Below are 25,386 nucleotides of genomic sequence, written 5' to 3' on the forward strand. Positions count from 1 at the left end.
TGTACTCAAGCTCCAACATAACAGTTGTGTACACAATAATGAATCAATATTTACAATCCGATATACTCTACAGGCAGGAATGCTAAGCAGGTGGACCCACCTGTGCTTATATCTAGCTTCTCTGGTATGCCAGTGACTACCAAGAAGAGGTTAGTTGCCAGGGAAAGGCAAAGTGTGTTGGCAACAGCCAGCCACAAACTTGCACTGCATTAGCAGGTCAGACAAAGAGGAATCATGGCCAGGAGAGGAACACCAGCCTTCCCAGCAGATTTCACAGCAGCAGCGCCACTTCACAAGTTCAGCACCAACAGGACAACCACCAGAGAAGTATGCAGTGACAGGGAAGTGTGGAGAAAGTTTGACGAGAGCCCAGCGCCCTACAAATCAGCAGTCAATCAGCCTAGGGTACAAAAAGGAGAAGGTGAGAAGGTTATTCGAGCTGAGAGACTCACCGGACCTGGCTATCCAAACTGCCAAACCCCAGGTTTGAACAGGACGCAAGTGGTAGACCAGGCCATAGACCGACCTAAACATCAGGAAGTTGTTGGTTTCCGGCAACAGGGCAGAGCTGGCCTTGGATGGGGAGCAGCACCAAAAAGATGTTCACCAAAGCCATCAAAAAGGAGAGGAAAGATCTCGTCATCTCTGAAGTTGCCAGGATGGAAAAGGAAGGCTACAAGATCAAAGCTGTGAGTCAGTACCAGGAAGGCAGATGGATCACTTGGGAGGCCGTGACCAATAGGACCATCACTTGGGACACCCCAGGCAAGACTGAGTTTCCAGATCAGGGCTGATCAGGGATCACCATGACCTCACTGCACCCAGACATTGTGCTCTTGTCTGTTCCTGCCAGATCGGTCATCATGATACAACTCACCGTCCCATTGGAAGAAGAAGTAGAGGCCGCATAAGAGAGAAAGAAGCAGAGGTACACAGAACTGTCAGCTGCGTGCTTGCAAGCTGAGTGGAGAATATTCACTTTCCCTGTGGAAGTCGGGTGCAGGGGCTTCACTGAGGCATCCACACAGCGACTCCTAACAACTCTCGGAGTAACAGGCCACAAAAGGAACCGGGCCATGCTAGACCTGGCGGAGGAAGCAAAGCAATGGAGGGAATAAGGCATGGGGAAAAGAAGAATCCTAAGCAGGCTGCAGAGAGTGCTAGGGAGACGTCCCTACTGCTGTTCCACCACCCATGTTCCGGGAATAATGGGGCAAAACATCTGAGAAAGGTGGCTCCCGGCTGACGACACTGCAGCCTGCACAATGGCGACAGGCAGGAATGCCAAGCATGTGGATTCACCTGTGCTTGCGTCTACTCCCTTGCCAGAACATTAGGTACACCAGTGAGAACGAATGTATTCTATCTAAACCTTGTAAAAAAAAAAATAAAACAACTACATGTTAACTTTTTTGAATTAAACACAATGTGTTTCTGTTATTTAACCTCGCACACCGACTAAAAGGGGCTTGCCAATATCATAGAAACATGCGTCGGCGCAACAGTATAATTTAATATTACTACAAACCACAGCCTTCAAAATGAAAACCCAGATGAATCAACAGCTCTCTCAGTTATTTTATACAAATGCTGAATACTATAACCATCATGAAGCTATGATTTAGTGCAGCACATTCGTTTTCACTAGTGATCTTATGTGATCTTTAAACTGACCATTCTTCGTGATGAATGATTTTACTTGAGGTGCTTTCACTCTAATACTTATGTACTTTTACTTAAGTAGCCTGTTGACTTGTAAGATCTAAACGCCTCTTGCTCTACACGTTGGGTGCTGCGGCCCCTCACTGCTGTAAAACAACTATAAAACAACAGCGTGTGGCTCTTGAATGCGACCTGAGCGGCTCCTCCTTCTCTGATTGGTCACTTGACACCAGCTGGTCGTGACGCGGCAGGCAGCAGCAGCAGCAGCAGCAGTTGTGGACGGTCGCTTGACTTATTTCTTTATTTTGCTAGAAGCTGGAGCTCGCCGTCCCATGCCACGACGTTTGGCTAGACCGAAGCGGGTTCTTGTCCAGGTCTGGGTGTGAAACCCCTCTCCTCCGCGTGTGCGTGTGTGTCCTGTTAAGATGTCGTCGCCCAAACAAGACGGAACCCTCAGTCAGCTCAATAAGTTTGAGAAACTGTCGTGGAGGCCCTCAGTTCGCGACTCAGGTTTGTAAACAAAGCCGCCACACAATCTGCAAAGCAAACAGAGAGCTCAAGCTTTATTTTTCCGGCAACGCTTGTGTGCGCTGATTTAGTCTTTGTTTAGACAGGATACTAAGTCCTTCTGGTTTGTCTGTGAGCTAACGATGCTAGCTTTGGTGCATAGCCGTTATAGTACACAGGCCAACGTTAGCTAACGTTGCTGCGGAAGGCAGCAGGAGTCAGTGAATGGACCCAGCAGGGCTCTACAGCACCTTCTGTTATTAATGTCCACTTTAAATATAGATTAACATATGAGAGGCTGGTGAGAACAAAATCAGAGGGGGGTCGAGCAAAGCAAAAAGCTGCCTGTTAACACATTCACACTGGTGTTTAAAACTTTTTCTTTTCTAAATCAGGAAGTTTATAAAACTTAGAGTCAGTATTTCTGCTGCATTTATCACCCTTCAGCTTATTTACATAGAAATTACACAAACAGGTTTTTTATGGTAAACATTTTGAACATTTGAGCGAGTTAAAAACTTACAGATTGTTGTAAAGTGAGTGAGATAATATAAACTGCACTTGTATCGTGCCTTTCCACTTTAGTTTAACTCAAAACGCTTTACAATCTTTCTCATTCACACACATTTAACCCACTGGTGGCAGTAGAGGTTATCAGGATCACTGTCGGGTTAAGTTAATGCCACACTTGAGCCACATGTGGATTGGCCCAGGGATAAAACCCACGACCCCCCGCCAGTAGTGGTCCAACCATGTATAAATGCACTGACTACAAAATACGTTTGTGTTTTTTCTGTGTGTGTCATCCCTTGTTTTGCTTACAGGCCTCAAGAAGCGAGCGCGATGGCTCCAGGCTCACCGCCTCTTCACTGGCCCGGGTTGCCCCAACCTGCGGATCCCGAACAGGTTTCTCAGAGAAGGTAATAACAGTGGTGTCTTGCGTCAGGGAAACTTTACCCCACACATACTGTCATTGAAGGCACTGAAATAGTACTGGTAGAGAGGTACAAATATGTGGGAGACATTTTGGATTTATAGGTGGATGCCACGTCAAAGAAAAAGAAATGTTTTTATTTCGTCGGAAAATACTTTTAGCGGCTCTCTACTGAAATGATGACATTATTTTATCATAGTTTAACATCTGTTTTAGGTTTTAGTATTGCTGTTTGGTTTGTGAGTTTTACTGTCTCCAGTGAGAACAGACTTGACTCGTCAGAGAGGCCAGTAATGTTTCAAGGAGGAGCCAGGGCCAGCTCAGGTTTATTTATGACAGACGAGTTATAGTACAGTCGCAGTTCCACCCACTCAGGGGCCAGTTTGAGCAGCTACCCCAAAAATGTCGTTTCATGGTTCCTGGCTGGAAGACAAAAGAAAAAAAAAATGCACATGTTCAGCAGTAAATTATTGAAAGGCACCAGTCTTGTCTCCATTTCTTGTTAAAGAGTTGTTTGTCATTGTGTCCTATAAATGGAAAAAAACCAGTTTCACCCAGTGGGACAATAAAGCGACTTTGAGTTCAAACCGTTTAACAAAGAATCTACAGAGACAATAAAATTAGTACGACTGAGTGCTATCTCTTCTAACAACAAAAAAAATTAGTGTCACAGCAAGAACTTGATGATTGACTCCGTGTTGTACGTTGAAGCTCGAAGATTAGACCATTTTCGTTCGTCCCCCAGGTCACTGTGTACCCCCGGCTCGCAGCGGACACCGCTGTGTTGCAGACAGCGCCAACCTGTACGTGTTTGGAGGCTACAACCCAGACTTTGAGGAAGCAGGCGGGTCAAAGAACGAGGACTACCCCTTATTCAGGGAGCTGTGGCGGTATCATTTTGCCACCGCCACATGGCAGCAGGTCCGCACCGAGGGTTACATGCCCACAGAACTGGCTTCTATGTCAGGTAAGGACTTGATACGCAAATGATCAATGACGCGTGCAGGGTATTTTTGCAGGCCTACATCTCTCACTAAATTCTAAGTCTCTCTCAGATCTAACAAAGTATATTAACCTTATTGAGACACAGTACTACCAAAACACCGCAGGAATGCTGACATTATTTTTATTAGGAAGAAGTTTTAGGAAACTTTTACGCCGTTGCATTCGAGGCTGATGAAGCATTGTGTTTTCAGGTGGTCTGTGCGTCCTAGTCACGTGATATCTCAAGAACACCTTTAGGGAATTTCTTCAGATTTGGCACAAACGTCCACTTGAACTTAAAAATAAACTGTATTTGGTCATCAAAGGTTAGTGTCAAGAATTGCCGCCCCAGTAGTGAAACTTTGCATATAAATGTCTAACAGTAGTCCGCCCTCTCTAGATGATAACCAGGAGACGGGGCCTCCTGTGGCTCTGGTATTCCACCACAAGCTCATTAGATATTGAGCTTCATGTGACGGACCTTTTGATCAGTCCTCTGCACTCGTGCAAAAATAGTCTCTAAGTGAAGACGGCGTGTTTCTTATTGGAAGTTGTTCACATGCCAGAATAGCGATAACTTCCTCTTTGGTTGAAAATACATTTCAATAAATTAATTTAATGTCTTCGCTGCATTTATCACGAGTCTGCGCAGACATAGATGTAAGCAGCAACTTATCTGGTTGGTGGAGGAATACAACTGTACTTGGCTTGTGAACGCAATGTTTCAGGAGAGAATTTCTTTAAAGTTGGGTCAGACATTTAGTTTGAGTCAAGGATTAAGTAATTCTAAATCCTCTGCTGCTGTAAACATTAACCCATATTAATTCACGAAGTCCTGCACCAAGATGGATTCAGTTTCACATGAATGTCCTTCACAGAGACCTCTTGATGTAATTGTAGTTTTTGAATGTTTTTAAAGAAGTCTGTCTCTCCTCTTTTACGGTCTCTCTCTCTTTTTTTTTTTTTAACATTTTACAATGTGTGCGGAATTTCCATCAGCGTCACCAGCCTTTACAGGCGGCAAACATTTACATCCTGCATGTGTTGCAAACAACGCGGGGAACCGCTCATCAGAATATTCAAATCAATTCAACGCTCCTCTTAAATACTTAATTATCTGATGTTCCAACATCAGATAATGTCCCTGTGTAATAATTTGAGCCAGCCAGGACTTGCAGTTAAACTCTAGAGTTTGACCTTTTTGATTTTCTGTTTCAGCCGTCTTACACGGAAACAACCTGCTTGTCTTCGGTGGAACTGGAATTCCATTCGGGGAAAACAACGGCAACGACGTTCATGTTTGCAATGTTCAGTACAAACGGTGGAACCTGCTCAACTGCAGGGGGAAGAAACCCAACAAGATCTACGGCCAGGTAAAAACGGCATCTCGTATCTGAAGCGTTGCTCTGTGCCATGCTGTCTCTGCTACTGCAGTTCATAACTGTGTCTTCTATCCGTAAACATTTCCAGGCGATGGTCATCATAAATGGCTACCTCTACGTGTTTGGAGGGACAACAGGATACCTTTACAGCACCGACCTGCACAGGCTGGACCTCACCACCAGAGAGTGGACCCACCTCAAACCCAACAACGCGCCCTCGGATCTACCCGAGGAGAGGTCAGTCGGCGTATTTAAGTCACAGCCACAGTCCTATAACTTGTATAATAACAGTTAACTCCCGACATATTTCTACAAATGTTGATTGAATTTTATTTTACAGGTACAGACACGAGCTAGCTCATGACGGACAGAGAATATATATTTTCGGAGGTGGGACTTCCTGGACATCATATTCACTGGACAAGGTGAGAAGACTAAGTCTGATGTAAAAAAGAAACAATCCGTGTTGTGCCTTTTATCCATTTAACACCGTCTGCCTTCATCAGATTCACGCGTACAACTTGGAGACAAATTACTGGGATGAAATTGTCACCAAACCCCACGAAAAAATAGGTGAGTGATTAATATTTACATATTTTTATTTTTAAATAAAGAATCTAAAACCTTACGTTGAATTTTGTTTATTATCAACACAGGATATCCTGCTGCCCGCCGATGTCACAGTTGCGTGCAGGTCAAAGACGGTAAGGAGTATTTCACACGGCATCAACTGGATTTGAATTAAGGTTTTAATTCCTTAACACCTTGTTCTGGTTCTTCATCCAGAGGTGTTTATATGTGGGGGTTATAATGGAGAGCAGATCCTGTCTGACCTGTGGAAGATCAACCTGCAGACATTCCAGTGGACAAAGCTCCCTGCTGTCATGCCAGAGCCGGCCTACTTTCACTGTGCTGCAGTCACTCCGGTCAGTAAATCATCGTTCACACACATCTGCACTTTCAACAGATTCCCTTAATCTGAAGAAGGTTTTATACTCAGTAACTGTCTCTCTCCCTCAGGCTGGCTGCATGTATGTCCACGGCGGTGTCGTCAACATGTCTGGGAACCGACGGACGGGCTCTTTGTATAAGGTGTGGTTGGTGGTGCCCAGCCTGCTGGAACTGACCTGGGAGAAACTGCTGAAGTCCTTCCCTCACTTAGCTCAGCTGTCCACTCTTCAGCTCCTCAGCCTGGGACTGACGCACTCATTAATCCAGCGGCTCAAATAGACGCAGCACAAAGACTGAACGGAGCGATGAGTGTGGTGAACAGCACCAAGCTGATCTTGAAAGGACAACCTGAAGATGTCAGATAGTTATGAAAATACTTGGAAATGCCTTTTTACTTTATTTAACCGTGTGCTTTATTTCAAGTGCAATGTTTTGAGTTTCCGTGTACGTTAGATCTGCATGCGTCTATCTGAAGCCATGGATAGGTGTAGACGGCAGACTGGCTGTTCTTTCGCGCTTTGCTCATTCTTTTCAATGTTTTTCTTTTTGGATCAGAGGAACTCGTGGAGCATGATAGTTTGAACACGCCCAACGGCAAAACTGAATGTTGCTTGTGGTGGTGTAACATTAGCTTCCAGTTAGAAATAGGCTTCGTTTCACTGTTGCTGACGTGACGACGCTTTGCACGCCGTTGCCGTTCAGTCATCTGCTGAACAGCAAACAGCTTGTAGGGCAAGCCAGATCCTCTTTCAAAAAAAAAAAAAAAAGAATGACGCTGCAGATGAAGCAAAAACTCGTAACCGTGGTGATCCATCTTAAAAGTCAAATTAGGTCAATTATTTAGGACGTAGTTGTTGCTGATCGCTGGCAGGTATTTACTCTATCGTTCAAATTTGAACAGTGTTCCCCTCGCTTGTTGATCAGGAGGCTCTCCTTAAACCTTTGTGACACAGAAACACTGTGAATCTGCTCGTGCCTCTTCAATTATATTTCTTCTTTTTGGAAAGATGAATCTTACACCATTTTTAAACATCTAAGCGCCACAGTAACGCTCGGGCCCTTTTCCTCTTACGTTTGGTGCCTTCCAAATGTCTTAAACGTCACATATCTTGTTTTTATATTTCTGCAAATCAGTTTATTACTCTCAGTAGTGTCTATATGCCCCCACCCCTACCCCCAGCCCCGCTGATCCTTTCTGCTCATCATTAATCAGATTTTACGCAAACACACAGAGACATTTCACTTATTTATTATAATTACTGTGCTGCTGTTTAATTTTATTGCAAATCCTTCAATTGTACCCGACTGTATTTTGTTCCCCCCCGCCCCACAGATGTCATTGTCACTTTCAGTTCTCACTTTATGACTCCATTTTAACCCTTTTATACTGTAACATAGGTTCTATTTTGTTTGTCGTAACTTTAGTTTTTCTATGAACTTTATAAAGCTGCGGTAGAGGGCGTGTGTGTGTGTGTGTGTGTGCGGACTCAGGATGTGAAATACTGTGATCAGTCTGAGGCAGACGGTCGTCAAAATGTCAGCAGGCTCAGACATTTTGGTGGAACCAGATTTAGGTACGCCGGCAGTTTCTAACACTGTGATGAGCTGCTGGTATCGAGACACACTTTGGCGTTTGTGTGCGCCTGTTAACGAGAGCCTTCCAGCATTTTATTTCACATCTTCACTGTGACTGTGTTGGTACAATACTAAGCTGAACGCTAACTTTTTTTTTTCTTTTTAAAACACCACACCTTATCTACTTTTGACACGTCCCTGCCTTATTTATATTTTATTTCGAAGCTGTGCTCAAACTTGGTGAACGTACCGCCTCGTGCAAGATGTCTATATCTGCGTCATATTCAAAGTGAAATGATCTCCTGCATGTCGGTATGGTGTGCATGCCACTTTACATAAACTTGTGGGAGAAAAGCTGAATGTCCTCCGCAAAGACAAATATGGCTGCAGTGTACATCGTTTTGTAATTTCTGTCTGTACAATCAATAAAAACACAGGCAGCTGCTTTTTCTTTTCTTTTCTTTTTTTTTTCTCCAAAATGTTGTATTGACAGATATTTTTTCTGTTCTTCTTCAGCACAGCCAGCCATGCCTGGTTAATATCCATCTGTGGAGTGTCACTGATTCATTTAAAATGTAACTTATCACAAAGTTAAATATACAAAGTTGATCGCAGTAGTACCTTAAAATACCGTTAGTGCAGATATTTTGGCGCATAAAGTCCTTTTGTATTGTAAAAATACAGCTTTTCTTTCCTTTGTCCTTTACAAAGATAAGTTATTAGCCTGAAGACATGTATGTTAACTTATAAATTCATCTAAGAACAGCAGGGCCATACATTTGTACAATAAGTTATTATTTAAAAAAAAAAACAACAACATAAAAAGAAGACTTAAAATGTTCTTTTCAGGACTCTCACATCATTAAAGAGTCAGAATCTCTCCAAAAATAAGATGAGGCCCACAGTGAGTTTCCTCAAGGCTTAAAGGAAGCTTAACAGTGGTTGGAAATTAGAGTCCCACACTTAACAGCCAGCTGGAGATGGAGCAAAGTAATAGAGAGCGAGGAGGATGAGGTAGACGACCACCAGAGCTGTACCTGCAGAAAGAAAATAAACACAAATACAAGATTTTTATGTCCTCAGGGTTTAACACCAACAGGACCAGGAGCGCTAATCTAAAAATGATCATAAACCTCAGGAGCAGGCCTAAACCACTTCTCCAACTTCCTGTCAAGATAATTTAAACTCAGCCAGTTGTTTGTCCCCACCCTTCCTCTAATACTGTATACAGTACATATTCTCCAGGACCTATCTGGGGTCCACATTCTTCCTCTGCCATTACCCGAGACAGATCCTCCAACCCGAGTCTCCTGCTCTCCGCCCATCAACGCCAAGAAGCCCAGATCATCTCGATTAGACAACCTCCCCATTCATCCTGTACTTCACGTCCATTATTCATCCCTCGCTAATGAACTCTTTTATCCATTAAAGCTGTGAACTCCCGTTTGTCGCTGGGTAATGACATTTTATCGCACTGAATCAACTTGTCTCTGTTCTCAGACAAAACTATTATTGTAGATAAAAGAGGAAGAATCTTTAAAAAGTTTCAGACAGGAACTGAATTCTGTTCCCGCAAGAGCGGTATGCACATCAACCTGAAGAGTTTTTAAGCAGCCTGAATTAATCCATCACAGGTCATTAGTTTTGACCTGAACAGAACAGGAGGAGCTTTTTGGATGAGGGGGTGAATCGTCCTCAAGATAAGTCAAACAAGTCCAGGTGCCTAGCTTTGTTTTTGATATGACATGTTTCGATATATAATCTTTACAGATGTCCCTTTAAACTGTTAAAAGTGCACACAGGGGATGCTGCAACAGCCATTTCTAATGCATATGTAAAGAGTTATCTGGATGAATTTGCTAAATAAAACCCAGGACCCTCTTGAGTCGAGGTCAGATAAAAAAAAAAAAAAAACCTGTCTTAATAACTCTTGCATCTTTGATTTGTTAAAAAAATGTTTAAACCTCAGAGTTGGCTGCTGAGCATTTAATTTTGTAGTAAATGCAATAATCAGCAGTAATGTAAAATACACGTTGTCGTATCTGATTACCTCAAAAAAAGGAACCGACTCAACCACTTTTCAAATATATATCACAAGGGGGCAGCACAGCACACAGTTTCCATTCATTAAAGTATTTCCCAACAAAGAATCAGATTTCTCAAATTTCACTTTGAAAACCTTTAAACGCTCCAAACTTACCCTGGAAATAATCGGACTTGCCATCCATGAAGATGTAGTTGACGAGGATCACACTGAAGATGCTGGCCCACAGGTGCTGGTCACTGAATAACAGGACAAATCCCACATCCTAGACAAAGCAGGGAGATTATAAAAAGCTATAAAAGCTATAAAAGCTATAAAACACATAACAGTGGGTGTTTATATGTGAATAAATCAACAAAGAGAAGGGTGTCTTACATAGAAGGAATTAAATAAGACCAGTATTGGTATCTGTAGCATGCAGACCTGCACGGCAATACAGCTTCCCACCTCCAAGCTGAAAAAAGAAAGACATATTTTAGATACAGGAATCTTTTTAAACAGTCCAAGAACTTTATGTAATAAAGCAGGGTATACCTGAGGCTGATGTTGTTCTGGAGAGCAAACTGGATCCCATTAACGATCTCTGGGATCTCAGGAACCATAGCGAGAACTGTGACCCCTATGAAATACTGGAGGAGGAGGAGATATAAACGTGAACACAGCTGGAGGATACAATGAACTAACTGCCCGAGCATGCTCAGATGCACCTCATCCTCACCTGAGATATGTTGGGCTGGTTTAGTATGGGCTGGATGTGCTCGGTGGCAAGATCGGCGCAGGCGGACGTGAGCACGGTGGCCATGATGAGGATGACCAGAGACCTCCACCGCGACCAGTGGACCACGGTCCCATGATGTCCAGTCACTGCACAGACAGCAGAGACATTATAGCACTTATATACAGTGAACAGCTGTGTTCTCAATGTTCACTATAAAACAGCACAACAATAAGACTCCCCATCAAGAGCTCTCACCTTGTCCTTCTCCAACATGGATGTCGTAAATGTGGGAGTGTGTCTTCAGTGTAAATATCAGTCCAATGATGTAGGCGACTGGCAAGAGGACAGAAACTGTGTACACCAGTGGCCTAACAACAAGATCACACACAGTTAGTGTTTACTTCTATTTCTGTTTGTTGTATTCTTGTATTCTATTTCTTCTCTTGTCTAAGTTAATGTGACGCAGGTAAAACTGATTAATTAACTATTTTAGAAACTCAAAGAGCCATATAGTGACAAAACTACTTTGAGTTAATGATGGCTTGAACACACCTTAAATTCACCAAGAATAGGCTTCAAAAGAACAAAGGGCAATAGCGCAAATTGAAGAATTGAAATTAAATGAATGCAGGCAACTGGGTTTTTAAGATTACATTACCCAAAGTATGAAATCTGTCAATGTGAATGTGAAATAGCTTCCTGAAATCACCATTTCAACACACAAACACACTGGTTTTGCAAAGCACTAGTGAACTTAGAGTATCTATAGGTCGTATAAAAAGAAATTAATCTTACTCGACGTGGTTGTGGAACAGCGTACCGTTGTTCTGTTGAATGAAAATATAAAAATCACATTACGTACAGTACAAAGCATGTAAATCTGAGTGTAAAACATCAGTGAACTTCTCCTGGATACTGACCACATCGTAGTGGCAGTTGTGGCAGACAAACGGTCCGCTGCTGTTGCTCGTGCTGTTTCCTCCAGTGGAGTTGGTGCAAGCGTCGCACACCAGGCTCCCGTAAGCCTTGGAGAACAGCGTGGGGGCAAACACGCCTGCCAATGACAGTGAGAGAGAGCGTCAAACAACTTTGGAGCTGGTTAGCTGGTTTGCCAAAAACAAAAAGCGTAATGAAGATAATGAACAGCTTGCACCATCAACTGAGGATCATGAGAGACTTTTAAATTGCTGAATAAGATTCATGTCAGGTCTGGTTTGTGATCGCAGTACTTAGGAAGGAAACACATTTCCAAATTTATACGAATCTCTCAACTTTACTCCTCATTTGTCAGCATGTGCTACTGGTGTTACATACAAAACCATTAAAATCTCACATAGAAAAACATTAAACATAAGGAAATAAGCTTTTGTTGAACATTTGAAGGACTGATTGTTTTCTGCTGGAAATTTAAAACATGTTTAAGAAAGATTTAACAGCTTCTCGTAGTCTTGAGGTGGGAGGTTAGTTTGTGAGCAAACATCCAGTTTCACTGTAACAAAAAAAGGAGAAATGGGTTTTCTATTTCTGATTGAGAAACTGTTGTGTACAGCGACGTATCTTGTTGTTTCCGACCATGAAGATTTATAAGTGATGGCGTACTCTTCATACAGTATATGCTGGTTTTCAAATACTTGCCTCCGACAGAGATGAATAGCAACGCCGAGCTCACTCCTGTACAGCGACTGTTGAATCTTTGCTCGCTGTGTCTCAGGCCTCCGATTATCATGCAGATGCCCTGACAAAAGACAAAAACAAGAGGCTTCATTCACACGCTCTGAAGTAATACGTGTCTCACTCTGACCACAGCTTAAAATGAATCTTACGTTTAATAAGGAACATCTGTGCACACATGCTCTTTCTTTATATATTTACATTACGGGATATTTCTACTGCTTTATTGCCTTCGTCACTTTCACAAATAACAGTGCAGTGTATTTGTATTTGTACTGCGGAGTCAGTGTCTTAGTGGGTCCCTGTTTTGTTTGAATTGTTCCCACTGACACACAATTGCCATGTTTCTTTTTTTTTACTTAAAAATGTGACACAAGTTGACTCACAGGGATGAAGAGGATGCATCCCAGCAGCGTGCCAGTCAGCGCTGCCTTAACCACCTCCTGCAAACACGGGTTGGCTGCCTGGTGTCCTCTGAGCAAGGCTGTGATGTAAAAGGTCAGCTCTGTGATGGAGCCGAAGGTGGCGTTGACCACCGCGCCTACAGCGAAGTTACTCTGGGCAGAAATGCTGCAAACGCAAACATGATCGACAATCGACATCAGACGTGAATATGGTGACGTTAAATTCAGTCATTTATTTTTAAAGGTAATAAAAAAAAAAAAAGCTCACCTGGCAATGCCCATGCCAATATAATATGACAGAGGAATGATGGAGCAAATGGCTATGGCGAACTTGACGTTTGAGCTGGCATAACGGTTTTCTCTGTCAATATATCCAATTACCAAGGCCACTATTACTAGAGGGAGGAGGTCTGAGATGGAAGTCAAGGCTGATAACAAGTCCTCATATGATACACTGACACACACGCACACACATTATAATGGTAAAGGATACTGACAGCAAACACATTGATCCCATCAACAGTGTACTTGTAGTAGTACCAGTTTGCAGCGTGGTAGCAGCACAGCAGCGCTCTGGCCTCGTAGCCTTGGTGCTAAGAGATATGAAGAAGCAGGGACATCAGTATGTCTCCAGGATTATGTGCTGCAGCTTCTAAAACGCTAAATGTCCCCTTTACCTTCCTCTGAGAGCTGGTGGACACGGAGACATCCTCCGGAGGCAAGAGGAGAATGACGCCCAGAGTTTGTGCGTTCATCTTGGAAACCGGGATGGTGAAGACCAGGATCCAGGAGATGAAGCAGACTAGAGAGTGAACGACCACCAGGGGAGGATATCCCAGCAGCAGCCACACGTAGGTGGAGACTCGATGCTACGTAACACAGGAACATTTAGGATGAAGATATCCATGCATATGCCTCTGTCAACTTTATTTATACAGCCCGTTACCACATATTCGAATTATCAGGGCTTTACAATCCGAGTGAAGACACCCGATGGATCGAAAAGTGTTCTCTACTTCTGTAAGTGGGGTTATTTACCCAGTAGGGAATGCGCTGAGGTCGTTCTGGCATCTCTGGGAGGAGAACCTCAGTGGGTGAAGGCAGCAGAACCGGAGAGTTGTCCTCTGCTGCGTCTATGTTGCACTCACAGTCTGGTGCTAGCTCACAACATCTCCTCAACGTATTTCCTATCTGGAGAAACATCGGAAGTCTGACCTCTGGCTCATTAAGAAAACTGAAGATGTATTTCACAATCCTGCTAACAGTATATTATGTTTATACTGTGTTATATAATCAACAATGCACTTACAGAAATATTTACAAAATGAAAAGGGCAAATGAGACTTAACACAAGAAAACGGTCAAAAAGATTTAAAACCTGCGTATAATGAAGTGATGGTTGTTTTAAACGCTTATAAAAATGCATTTCAGATGCTGTAGATTTGAGTTTGTTACGTGAAACAAGAACATTGGTTTCGTAAAAGAGAAGTAATTCCTAACACCGAACACCTGTTTAAAGTTCAGCCTGTAGTTGCTTTTATGCAGTAACAACAGAGCCACTTGTATTGATATAAAAGTGAATCAGTGAAACTGTATTTAACTAACTTAACAAAGCCCCACAGTCTTCAGTAGAAAAATATTGGTGCAACTGCGCCCAAAGTTTCAGATGCATCTTCAACGGCTTGCAATAACAAGTTGCTGCAAATTCCGTGTAGCGTCGCACACTTCTGCTTTCACGACCACAAGCCTGTGAGATACTATGAGGAAATGACACATTTGACTAAGGACCAATCTTATTTTAGAGAGTAAAAAAAGGAAAAGAGGCAACAAGAGGAACGGTGAAACCAAACAGACAATACCTCATGGATGGAGTTGCCAAACGGCCACAGGAAGTAGAGGCTCAGCTTCCAGCAAAGGTTACCTGAAGACATATATATATATATGTAAAAAACTTAGTAATGGGGCAAACTCAAGATCGGTAATTAATATGTTCTCTTCTGCTGAGCTGATTAGCTAACATACCATACGGTATCCCGGTGACAGTGATGAACATCAGTATGCCGACCAGGAAATACACCAGAGATACCCACCAACCAAAGAGGAACACATACGCTACATTTCCACAAGTGATGAGTTGACCTGACACCAGGAGGACAACCAGGAAAAGGCATTAGTCAAAGGCTGAATCATTTCTATCCCTATTTCATTATTATGTGTAATAATAACGGCATACTCATTAGGTTAATATCCTGAGATGATGAAATGAGGTATCAGACGGGGCCAGAAACTTAAGGTGTTAGACAATCAGGGGGGTTTTAAACTAATTCTTATTTAGAAGAGAAAACAACAAACAAATAAGAATTAATACCCAAACAGACTGACTTCTTGTCTCAACCGTGCTCATCTTGGTTACCTCTTGTCCTCTGTTTTTCAAACTTCTTCTCTTATTTTGTCATAAGTCTCAGTTTTGGACTTTTATATTCTCCTGGTTTTATTTTGAATGTTTCTGGGTATTTTGTGTTTTGCTTACTTACAGTCATAATCTATAAATTCCTTCCAAGTCCCTGTGTCTTTCCGTTAGTGATTATTTGCTTCTCCCTTACTGGTTTCACCTGTGCCTTGTTTCCCCACTAGCTTTTTTTGTGTATTTATACTGTATAGTCCTGCCCATTGTCCTTTGTCAGTTAGATTCCTTTTGGATTACGTTTTCTCTGTTGGATTTACACTGTGCCCTTCTAGCTGGATTACTTTTTTGTTAAGCCTGCTTCACTCTGCAGTGCCTTTTGTTCTTCACTGTCCTATTAAACTGCCTTGCTCCTCGTGTGTCCTGCATTTGGGCCCCCTCGTGTCCTTGGACCACTGTCACAGCCTCCATATTGTTGTACCTACTGTATGTCGTAATGTTCCTCAGCAATAATTCCTGTTACCATAGCAACCCATAATAAAAATCCAGCGTCTTTCAAATAAGGCTCAAGATGTGATAAACTGAAATCATCCATCTTTACGAGCGCAGTAATCTGTACCTGGACCTGCGTGGGGTTTAATGACGTTCAGTTCAGAGTAGAGCTCTTTCACAACTTCTGATCGGTCTTCCAGCGGCCGCTCGGTCACGTGACTCTTCCATTTTCTAAAACCAAACTGACAAACACACACACACCAATTTATGAGCGTGACACTGTCTTTCAACTTTCAGTGGCAGCGGAAACCTCAGATTTCTCACCCTGTAGTTGTTGACCAGCTTGTTGGCTTCCACTTCATTCTCTGCTCTGATCGTCCTCTTGCTTTGGATCTCCTCCCAGCTGTCCTCACACGTGCAATGGCTCGGGCCTAAAATGACAAGAAACAAGGCGAGCAGCAAGTGTCGGCAAATGTGTCAGCTCAGATGTTAAAAAACCATGAAACGAGCTGATGCGATTGTACTCACATGTGTGTGCAGACAGGCATTTTGTTGCAGGACATAAGCAGTGATATGATGACGGAGCGGTGATGTGCGTTGCGTTAAGCTGCTGAGTGCCACACAGTCGGTCATGGAGCTGTTCATGGTTGCTGCCTGACTGAGGATCAAGCTCGCATGAAGACTCTGTAACCAAACAGGAAATAAATTACAGGAAACAATACTGTACAGTATGTAGGGGAAACTAATGTGTAGCACTGAACATGTGGACTGTACACAAGCTTTCACGCTAAATAGACTACGCCGTACCTAAACCTGTGATTCAGCTGTTTTGTCTTTGATGAAATGCACACACTTAAAAGGGAATAAGTAACAAACAGTCTTTGTCTTGAAAACAGCTGCTGCTTTGTGCCTGTAGGCCTTCCTTTACAAGGCAAAGTCACGCCGAGTTACATTCACTCCAACGTTCACTGCACCGCCAAGAATTTCTCCACGGTCAAGAGATAAAGACCCATTAAAAGAAACTAAAACATATCACATGCACCACTGCGAAGAATCAGATCCTCTAAGATTTCAGAAACAAAACCATCACATGCAGAGCACAGCAGCTGCACACACTCTCATACAATAGCGGCTCTAAATACGTGTTATCATTACAATAGCTATGTCCTTAATGTAGATACACTGAATGTATATGAGTAAGGTCTTACAGTACACAGATGAAACAAAGCTCCCCTCAGGGACATAACGTGTTTCTGTCCTTAAACTAATTACAGCCGGACAACAGCTGGATTTGTTCTGCAGGGAAACCAGAAGCATGACTGCAATTAAGTTAAAGGTTAAAAAACGCCCCGCAGTCATTCATTCATTCATTCATTCAAAAAATAAAAAGGCACCAAGATACAGTTTGAATGAATAAATACAAATAAATACAAACAACAAACAACAAGGGAGGGGGAGTTCCCCCTTTTAACAGTTCATAGCAGTCGAAACTCTTTCTTGTTTTGTTCCTCTTTTTGTTTTGACTTCTTTTACTCATCTCTCTTAAGGAGGATTGTGATGCATGAGTCTCATGTCGTTTTCTTTTGTTTCTGTTACTCTGTTAAAAAAAAAAAAAACATGTTAAATCAGAGAGTTGATATTGACTCGCAGATGCAACTTCAAAGAGTTGTGCATCTCAAGATTCAGATGTGATGCAGGCAATAAGTGATGGAGTCGTCTGAACTGAGGCTGAACCAATTGGTCCAAAAGTTTAATCTCAAACTTATAATGAATTGAAAGTGTTTATTCTCTAGTTCAAGTTTCTCACTGGATTAACTGTGTGGGTGTTGGGCTGTAGGTCAGGTCATTTTGAAGATATAAACTTGACTAATATATAAGACTAATCAATAATTAAAATTAATAGCACACTTTGGACAACTACCTGGTGTCTTACAGAAGCAAATGTTATTTAATAAAGGTTAATATGGACACACACATCTAGAGTGATGACACACACACATATACACACACGTTGGGGGACCACCTCTTAATTAATACAACGTGACTGTCCAATAAAACACGCAATAACTGTGTCCACAGCGAGCTGCATTGTCTCCTCCTGTGTAGTACCGCAAAAACGCACACAGCACGAAGACAGATTTAAAATGGAGCCTATATTTACGTCGCTGTTAATGCCACAGTCAGCTGATACAAATAAAGTTTTTTTTTCTCTTCACTAAAGCTAAATAAAGAGCCGGAGCCCCTCACCCTGCGTGTGTTCAGCCGGCCTCCTCCTGCGGCTGGTCGTGTCCGGGCTGTGTGCGGAGGACAGAGACATCTCCACCGGTGAAATAAATAAACAAAACACCTTCACAAGTCGCTCCAGTCCGAGCCGTTCATCTCATCTCCCGGGACGCCGCTGTCGCTGCGACGCAGTGAGCGCACGCACTGATTCACTGAGTATTACGGCGCTCAGGCATTGTGGGAAATGTAGGCAAACGAAGTGGAGCTTCTTAAAGGGAACCGCCACAATAAATCACGGTCAAAAATATAAATAAAATATTCATCGACCTTTTTTGAAATATTTATGTCATGGCATATGTATTAATAATAATCGCTGCATTTAATTTTGACGAGTTTCTGATTTTGTGCAACATGCTTCCTGAGCTACTTAAATAAACTAATCCCATTGTTTTCCACTTTTTCAAAAGTCAAAGGTCAAAGGGGTTTGCATCATCATTTCAGTCATATACAGCAGGTGCAGTACACAGTGAGATGAGAGGATGTTCGTCCAAGACGATGGAGCTACATGAAGACATGGGACTAAGTACAATACAAGGGGACGAGCATAAGGTGCGCAAGCGCAAGTGTTTCACTGCCAAATTCCTTCACATTTCGTCTATTTAGGTTTTTTATTCTTATGTGTGAGAGAGAGAGAAACATTTTTTCAATTTTTCTGTATGTCGTGAACGTATTGAGAAATTGTCAATAAAGAATCTTGAATCTTAAATCTTATGCAGACATTACAAAACGGTTCAAACAGCGCAAACAGTGTGAACCGTTAGTAGACAGTGTAGACAGACAATGCCAACAGTGCTGAGACAAACAATACAATACAGACAGTACAAAACACTTGGGAGACAATGCACTTATGAAAAGACATTTCTCAAGAAAAGAGAGCAGCGCCGAAAAAATAAGCAGAATAACAGAGTATGAGTTAGGGTCATTGGAAAAGTTTGACTGATTAGCAGCATAGTGTGTGCAAAGGGCTGAATATAGGTTATTATATGGTTGTGGTTGTGAGTGAGTGTGTGTATTGTATATGTTCAGTCCAGTTTTCAGTTCTAAGGCTCTATTAACTAACAGAGGTGAGAATTATATAACTGCAGTAGAGCAAGTAGAAGTAGCAGCAAAATGCACTCACTTGCCAGTACATTAGGTACACTAATGAAATGACTGCTTTGCTGTATAACAGCTGTGCACTTAATCTTCATTTTTGTTATTTAATATAGCATCAGTAACAATAGAAACTCAAGTCTCAAGATACTTTACAAAACCCAGAGTCTGAAACCCACAGAGTAAGCACTAAGTAGAACAGCCCAGCTCAGGTAGAGGCCGGCCAGGTAGAGACAGAAAAAGTGGCAGAAAACAGAAGAGGAGGAACAAGATGATACGTACATCTGACTAAAGCATACAGCATCTAATCATGATACAAAGAAGAGTACAAGGTATAGCTGATGCATGTTACAGGAAAGATTGACAATGAGTAAAAAAGAATGGATAGTTAATTCCTTAATAATGTCCGTCCTGTTCCTAATGGGTACTCAGAGTGCTCATAAAGTTGCTATTATATGGATACACAAGATCATAGGGGCACAAAGGTGTCAGTGACAATACTAATTCTACTACAGGTGAGTTAGTTGGTATAATGAACTTTGTAAATGGTATTAGGCATTTATTTAAAATAAGAGAGCTGTTGATTCATCTGTGTTTTTATTTTGGAGGCTGCGGCTTATAGTACTATGGAATTATATTGTGTTGTACTGACACATGTTTGGCCACCCTGTTTTAGTCAGTGAGCTAGGTGAAACAACAGAAACGCATTACTGTTTATAATGTACTTTGTACTGCATGATTGTTTATTTCGGTTAAACAGCACCACAAACTATATCCTCAAAAATTACCGTGCAGTTGAATTACCTTTCTGATGTTTCAACATGAACTGACCACTATAACAGTCACGAAGGGAGATTTAGTGCAGGACTGCTATTATATTTTAATAGAGCTCATTAGTTTCTTTTACTAGTGTAACAAATGAACTGGCATATGAGTGTATGAGGCTATTATTATATAGCTTAAGTGGATTATTTTTACTAAAATCTTGTAGAAGTGCAGCTACATTAAACTACTAGTATACTTCTGTGTGTTTTTATCTGTCATAATAATTTTGTATTGCAATGTGTAAGACTGTGGTATAAATTTTAATATTTTCCACATGTTTTAACTTGTTTATTTCTTATATTTTATTTATTAACCATGTACTATTTTGAGCATTGATCATTGCTCATCTACAAGGTCAGCTCACAGGTTAATTTGACCCTCAGGGCACAGAGACCATTAGATCGGGATCAAGATCCTCCCCTCCTGTAAAAAGCACTCATTATGCACACACACAAAAGCTGCATGCACACACACAAACACATAAACTCTATTTTAGGGAGAACAAAAGGTGCATCTTTGGGATGGGGCAGCTGGCTTCATTAATGAAAGGATTACATCCAATGTATTACTTTTAAAAAATGGAATATTGTATAATTGTATTTCTTTCAAAACACCTTCATAAAGAGGCAAATTACCTACATGATTTGGTCTGACGTCTTCCTTTGAACCTCATATAACTTCTCATAGACTTTGAAACTACTCTTTAGGACTAAAATGTTCTCAAACCAAATAATTAGGAGTTTATTTGTAAGGTTTTCTCTAAACTCACAGATAAATGTAACCAAAATGTAGTGCTAAACATTCCTAACTAAATGTTTTCCTAAAGGATCATCTCATAGAGCTTTAAGTAAAGAGTGTTTTGTAAAAGATATACTGAAACTATAGATCCACATGGAGAAAAGATTACTGTAGTGGCATAAAGTGTCTCTGTGTAAAAGATAATTACTACATATAGTTAAATGATAAAGTCTGTGTATTCAAAAGCTGCCAGTGACAAACGCTGACAACAGCTGAAAGTGACCTGTTCCAGGTGCAAAATCCAAAGGGGAGGGCTGCAGATAGCCTGTATAAACAAAATAAGTGAGGAAAAATCTGTTCCTGATAATCTCTGTCTGAAAAACGATGTAATCGGTCTACCTAATTACCACGGAGCTGACTGGTCGTGTAAAGTCTCAAACATTATCTGTGACCTGGCTCAAAGTAAAGGCTGAGTTTCATTTGTATAGGCCTCATTTGGTATACATTTCTTTCTTTCAGTTTTTTATTTTTATTTTATTGGTACTTGACAAATGTTTATAACGTGTTATGACATGTATAATATTATGGTCAAACACAGTATTTTTAGTCTACTTTTAATATTTACATGTTTTTTTTTTTCTTACATTGTTTTAATTGTCCTATTAGATAAAGGCCTAAAGCATTTATAGCAGGATATATGTTTGACTACCAGGCATATTTCTAGAGTTAGAATATTTTTTAGATCATATACATCTCTGTTGTTTTTGTTTTCCGTTTGTTTTGCAATCACATTTAGAAATAAACAGATTATTTTTTAATTGGTCTTTCTTTTGTGTGTCCTCTGATTATAACTTCAACTTTTGAGGTCACTTTTTATTGGTAAGAAGTTTGTGAGACGGCTACAGCTCTAATGTCATACTTAACCTCCAATTCGCAATAAAACATAGAGGATTCCTAACAGCATGTCCTGCCATTGATGCACACATGAAGCAGAAACAAAGTAAATAGGTAAATAGCTCCACAGTATGGTCAAACACAGGTGTGGCATTGAATTTGTTTGCTTGTTTTAGGTGGCCCACCAACCAAAAATACATATATATATATATATATATATGTATATATATATACCTATTGTATATAGAGAACAGGCAGAACAAACAACCTATGCTCCTATATATACACAATATATATATATATACATACACATATATATATATATCTATATATATATAGATATATATATATTAAAACTTGAATCCTATAGTTGTGAGTCTAAAGAGTCTAAATCTTGAGTTAAATGATATTTTCCAAGCTGCAGCTTTAGGAGCATAGGTTGTTTGTTCTGCCTGTTCTCTACCTTTACCTGTTTCCTCTTAAAGTAAGACTATATACGATCTGAAAGACAACAAACATCAGGATGGTTAAAATTAAATTGACAAAAAATGTTCCTTTGCTAAATTAATGAACTGAATAGAGTATATTGTATATTTCTATATAAGTTCACTAGCTTTGATGATGGATAGGCTAAAACCATATAAACCTTGTATGACCATATGCTTCATTGTTTTTTAGTAAAGAATACAAAGAATACTGTGTGCTGCAACCCAACAAATCAGTTGACTCTCTAAACATGAACAGCTATCTTGAAGGCTAACTCCTCCTCCATTTTCACAGCTACTAAGCTTGACACTAAACTAAAGCTAAAATTAAAGCTAAATTTTAACACGCTGCGATCTCTCTCTGTTAACACAGCAACGCTAACCACTTTTTCTGACTTTCCACCGGAGGATGAAAATGACCCATAACCTGACCTATTAAGTTGCGTAACATGCTATTGTTACCCAATATTTCACCAAATCACAGATTATTATTTTCCTATGTTATAAACTAAATAAATTGTGCCACAGCAGGTAAACACGTTGCTTCCCTTGCTTTGAGTCACATTCCTAATGTTTAAGCCAAGTTGTGTTGCTTTTCATATTAACCTGTGACTGTTACTGGGTTTAGATGAATGACCAGCAAGGCCAAATGTGAGAAGTCCTGTGCATTGTGTACTGTACTTGCAAAATAAACAGCTGGTGGCAAATAAAACTTGAGGGCACAAAGACCTTTTGGAAAGGATTTTATGACCCAAAGTTGACCTTGTAAACAAAGACTTTAATGTCAACCTGTCAGCCAACAAGCAGACATGATCTGATACGTTAGACAGAATAATGATAAAGAGACAGATGATTGGCTGATATTTGTCCTCTGTTTTTTTTTTTTTTTTTTTTTTAAACATATAAATGATGCAGCACTCAGAGATTGTACACTGGGCGACTGTCCGGGTCAGACTGCAGTGAAATCATGGTACGTTGCTGGAGTACCACCCCTTTTGTGGCGATAGCTTTGCTAGGCTGCTTATTTGGGACTCATGTAGACGCTCAGTGGCAGGGGAAGCAGACCTTTCAATCTGCACCTCCTCCACCGCCTCCTCAGTACGCTAAGGTGCCACAGTACCAGCCTCCTCCACCTCCTCCTCCACCACCTCCTCCTCCACCACCAAAGGCTCCTCAGTACCCTAGACCGCCACAGTACCAGCCTCCTCCACCTCCTCCTCCTCCTCCACCACCAAAGGCTCCTCAGTACCCTAAGACGCCTCCGTACCAGCCTCTTCCACCTCCTCCGCCACCACCAAAGGCTCCTCAGTACCCTACACCGCCACAGTACCAGCCTCCTCCACCTCCTCCTCCTCCTCCTCCTCCACCACCAAAGGCTCCTCAGTACCCTAAGACGCCTCCGTACCAGCCTCTTCCAGCTCCTCCGCCACCACCAAAGGCTCCTCAGTACCCTAGACCGCCACAGTACCAGCCTCCTCCACCTCCTCCTCCTCCTCCTCCTCCACCACAAAAGGCTCCTCAGTACCCTAAGACGCCTCCGTACCAGCCTCTTCCAGCTCCTCCGCCACCACCAAAGGCTCCTCAGTACCCTAGACCGCCACAGTACCAGCCTCCTCCACCTCCTCCTCCTCCTCCTCCTCCACCACCAAAGGCTCCTCAGTACCCTAAGACGCCTCCGTACCAGCCTCTTCCAGCTCCTCCGCCACCACCAAAGGCTCCTCAGTACCCTAGACCGCCACAGTACCAGCCTCCTCCACCTCCTCCTCAAGCACCAAAGGCTCCTCAGTACCCTAAGACGCCTCCGTACCAGCCTCTTCCAGCTCCTCCGCCACCACCAAAGGCTCCTCAGTACCCTAGACCACCACAGTACCAGCCGCCTCCACCACCACCACCACCACCACCGAAGTATCCAAAAAGGCCAGAGACCCGACCTCAAACCTTGCCACCTCAAGCTCCAGGGTTTACTGGTTATCCTCGATCATATCAACATCCTCAGGAACCCCAACCTCCTCCACCAAAGCCCCCGCAGCGGACCAGCCCCCCAATTTTTGAGAGCTGTGATGTAGAAGGGAGCAGGAGAGTCCCATGTGGAGCTCCTGATATTTCGGCTGGTGAATGTGAAGCCATTAGCTGTTGCTTTGATGGTCGGCAGTGCTTCTTTGGAAGAGCAGGTGAGTTTCATGACCTGCTCATTATTCTGCAGGGATTTTGCTAATGGAGCCAAGAGGTCACCTAATTTTGTGGTCTTCACCAGAAGGAATTGTTAAAATCCCTTAAAGTTGTTTATCTATCTATCTAAAAGTTTGATGAATACAACTTCATGTTATGGTAATACTCACTGATACACCAATTTGCTAACTGAAATCTATTGGCAATAAATTGGACTGACTGTATATGTCCAACTGTTGCTTACTAAACAAAAATTTTATGGAAAACAAACAAACGTCTTAACTGATTGCTGGACTGGTACGGACATTTTGCCCTAAACACTGAATCCATTGATACCTGCTTTTGTCCCTACAGTGACAGTCCAGTGCACCAAGGACGCCCAGTTCATTGTTGTAGTAGCTAGAGATGTCACTCTACCCAACATTGACCTTGAGTCAATCACACTCTTGGGACAAGGTCAAGGCTGCACACATGTTGACTCCAATTCAGACTTTGCCATCTACCAGTTTCCTGTTACTTCCTGTGGTACCATCGTCACGGTAAGGCCTCGATTTCTTTTCAACAAATTTATTTAAATTTTTTTTAAATATTACTACTCCAGCTGCTAAATTCAGTCTTTTTGTAGGAGGAGCCTGGTGTTATAGTCTATGAGAACAGGATGACTTCCTCTTATGAAGTGCTGGTTGGACCATTAGGAGTCATTACCAGAGACAGCCACTATGAGTAGCTGATCCTTTTTGATCATCAGTTTTATATTATCAGAATAAAGGTCTGAACAAGCACACTAATACCATTTCTCTTTTCAGTGTCCTCTTCCAGTGTAGGTACATCGGTACCACTATTGAAACTCTGATTATAGAAGTAGCCCCATTAGATAATCCTCCTCTACCAGTTGCTGCTCTGGGACCTATTGCAGTACGAATGAGGTTGGCCAATGGTGAATGCAATACAAAGGGTTGCAATGAAGGTAAGCACAGGTCGACTTGGCCGAGGTGCTCTGTTTGTAGATCATTTCGTAATGTTGGCTGTCATAATAACTGGTGTCTCTGCTTTCACAGTGGAAGCAGCATTTACCTCCTACTATACGGAGGCAGACTACCCTGTGATCAAAGAACTGAGGGCTTCTGTGTATGTGGAGGTTGAGCTCCTTGAAATGACAGATCCAGCACTTG

At 41.9% G+C, this 25,386-nt stretch overlaps 2 protein-coding genes across 2 annotated transcripts; one reads left to right on the plus strand and one right to left on the minus strand.

Annotated features, from left to right (window-relative positions):
* Positions 1 to 1,735: 1,735 nt before the first annotated feature.
* On the plus strand, positions 1,736 to 8,439 carry LOC311495406 (kelch domain-containing protein 10-like). The gene is made up of 10 exons (XM_084554835.1): positions 1,736 to 2,172; positions 2,994 to 3,089; positions 3,849 to 4,070; positions 5,306 to 5,460; positions 5,558 to 5,706; positions 5,810 to 5,894; positions 5,976 to 6,042; positions 6,126 to 6,173; positions 6,256 to 6,395; positions 6,490 to 8,439. Exons 1-10 carry the CDS (start codon positions 2,088 to 2,090, stop codon positions 6,697 to 6,699), a joined length of 1,257 nt encoding a protein of 418 aa, XP_084410961.1. The 5' UTR covers positions 1,736 to 2,087; the 3' UTR covers positions 6,700 to 8,439.
* A 129-nt stretch (positions 8,440 to 8,568) lies between these two features.
* LOC311495405 (uncharacterized protein) lies at positions 8,569 to 18,165 on the minus strand. Its single transcript, XM_084554834.1, has 20 exons — positions 17,976 to 18,165; positions 16,257 to 16,412; positions 16,053 to 16,159; positions 15,856 to 15,970; positions 14,855 to 14,971; positions 14,692 to 14,753; positions 13,871 to 14,023; positions 13,510 to 13,701; positions 13,326 to 13,425; positions 13,101 to 13,242; positions 12,815 to 12,998; positions 12,393 to 12,492; positions 11,678 to 11,811; positions 11,553 to 11,584; positions 11,013 to 11,125; positions 10,758 to 10,903; positions 10,574 to 10,668; positions 10,415 to 10,493; positions 10,196 to 10,304; positions 8,569 to 9,032 (listed from the first exon to the last, which is right to left on the minus strand). The coding sequence occupies exons 1-20, from the start codon at positions 18,043 to 18,045 to the stop codon at positions 8,959 to 8,961; spliced, it is 2,280 nt and encodes a 759-aa protein (XP_084410960.1). The 5' UTR covers positions 18,046 to 18,165; the 3' UTR covers positions 8,569 to 8,958.
* Positions 18,166 to 25,386: the final 7,221 nt, after the last annotated feature.

The sequence above is a fragment of the Chelon labrosus genome, assembly GCF_963514085.1.
Source record: "Chelon labrosus genome assembly, chromosome: 11".
NCBI lineage: Eukaryota > Metazoa > Chordata > Actinopteri > Mugiliformes > Mugilidae > Chelon > Chelon labrosus.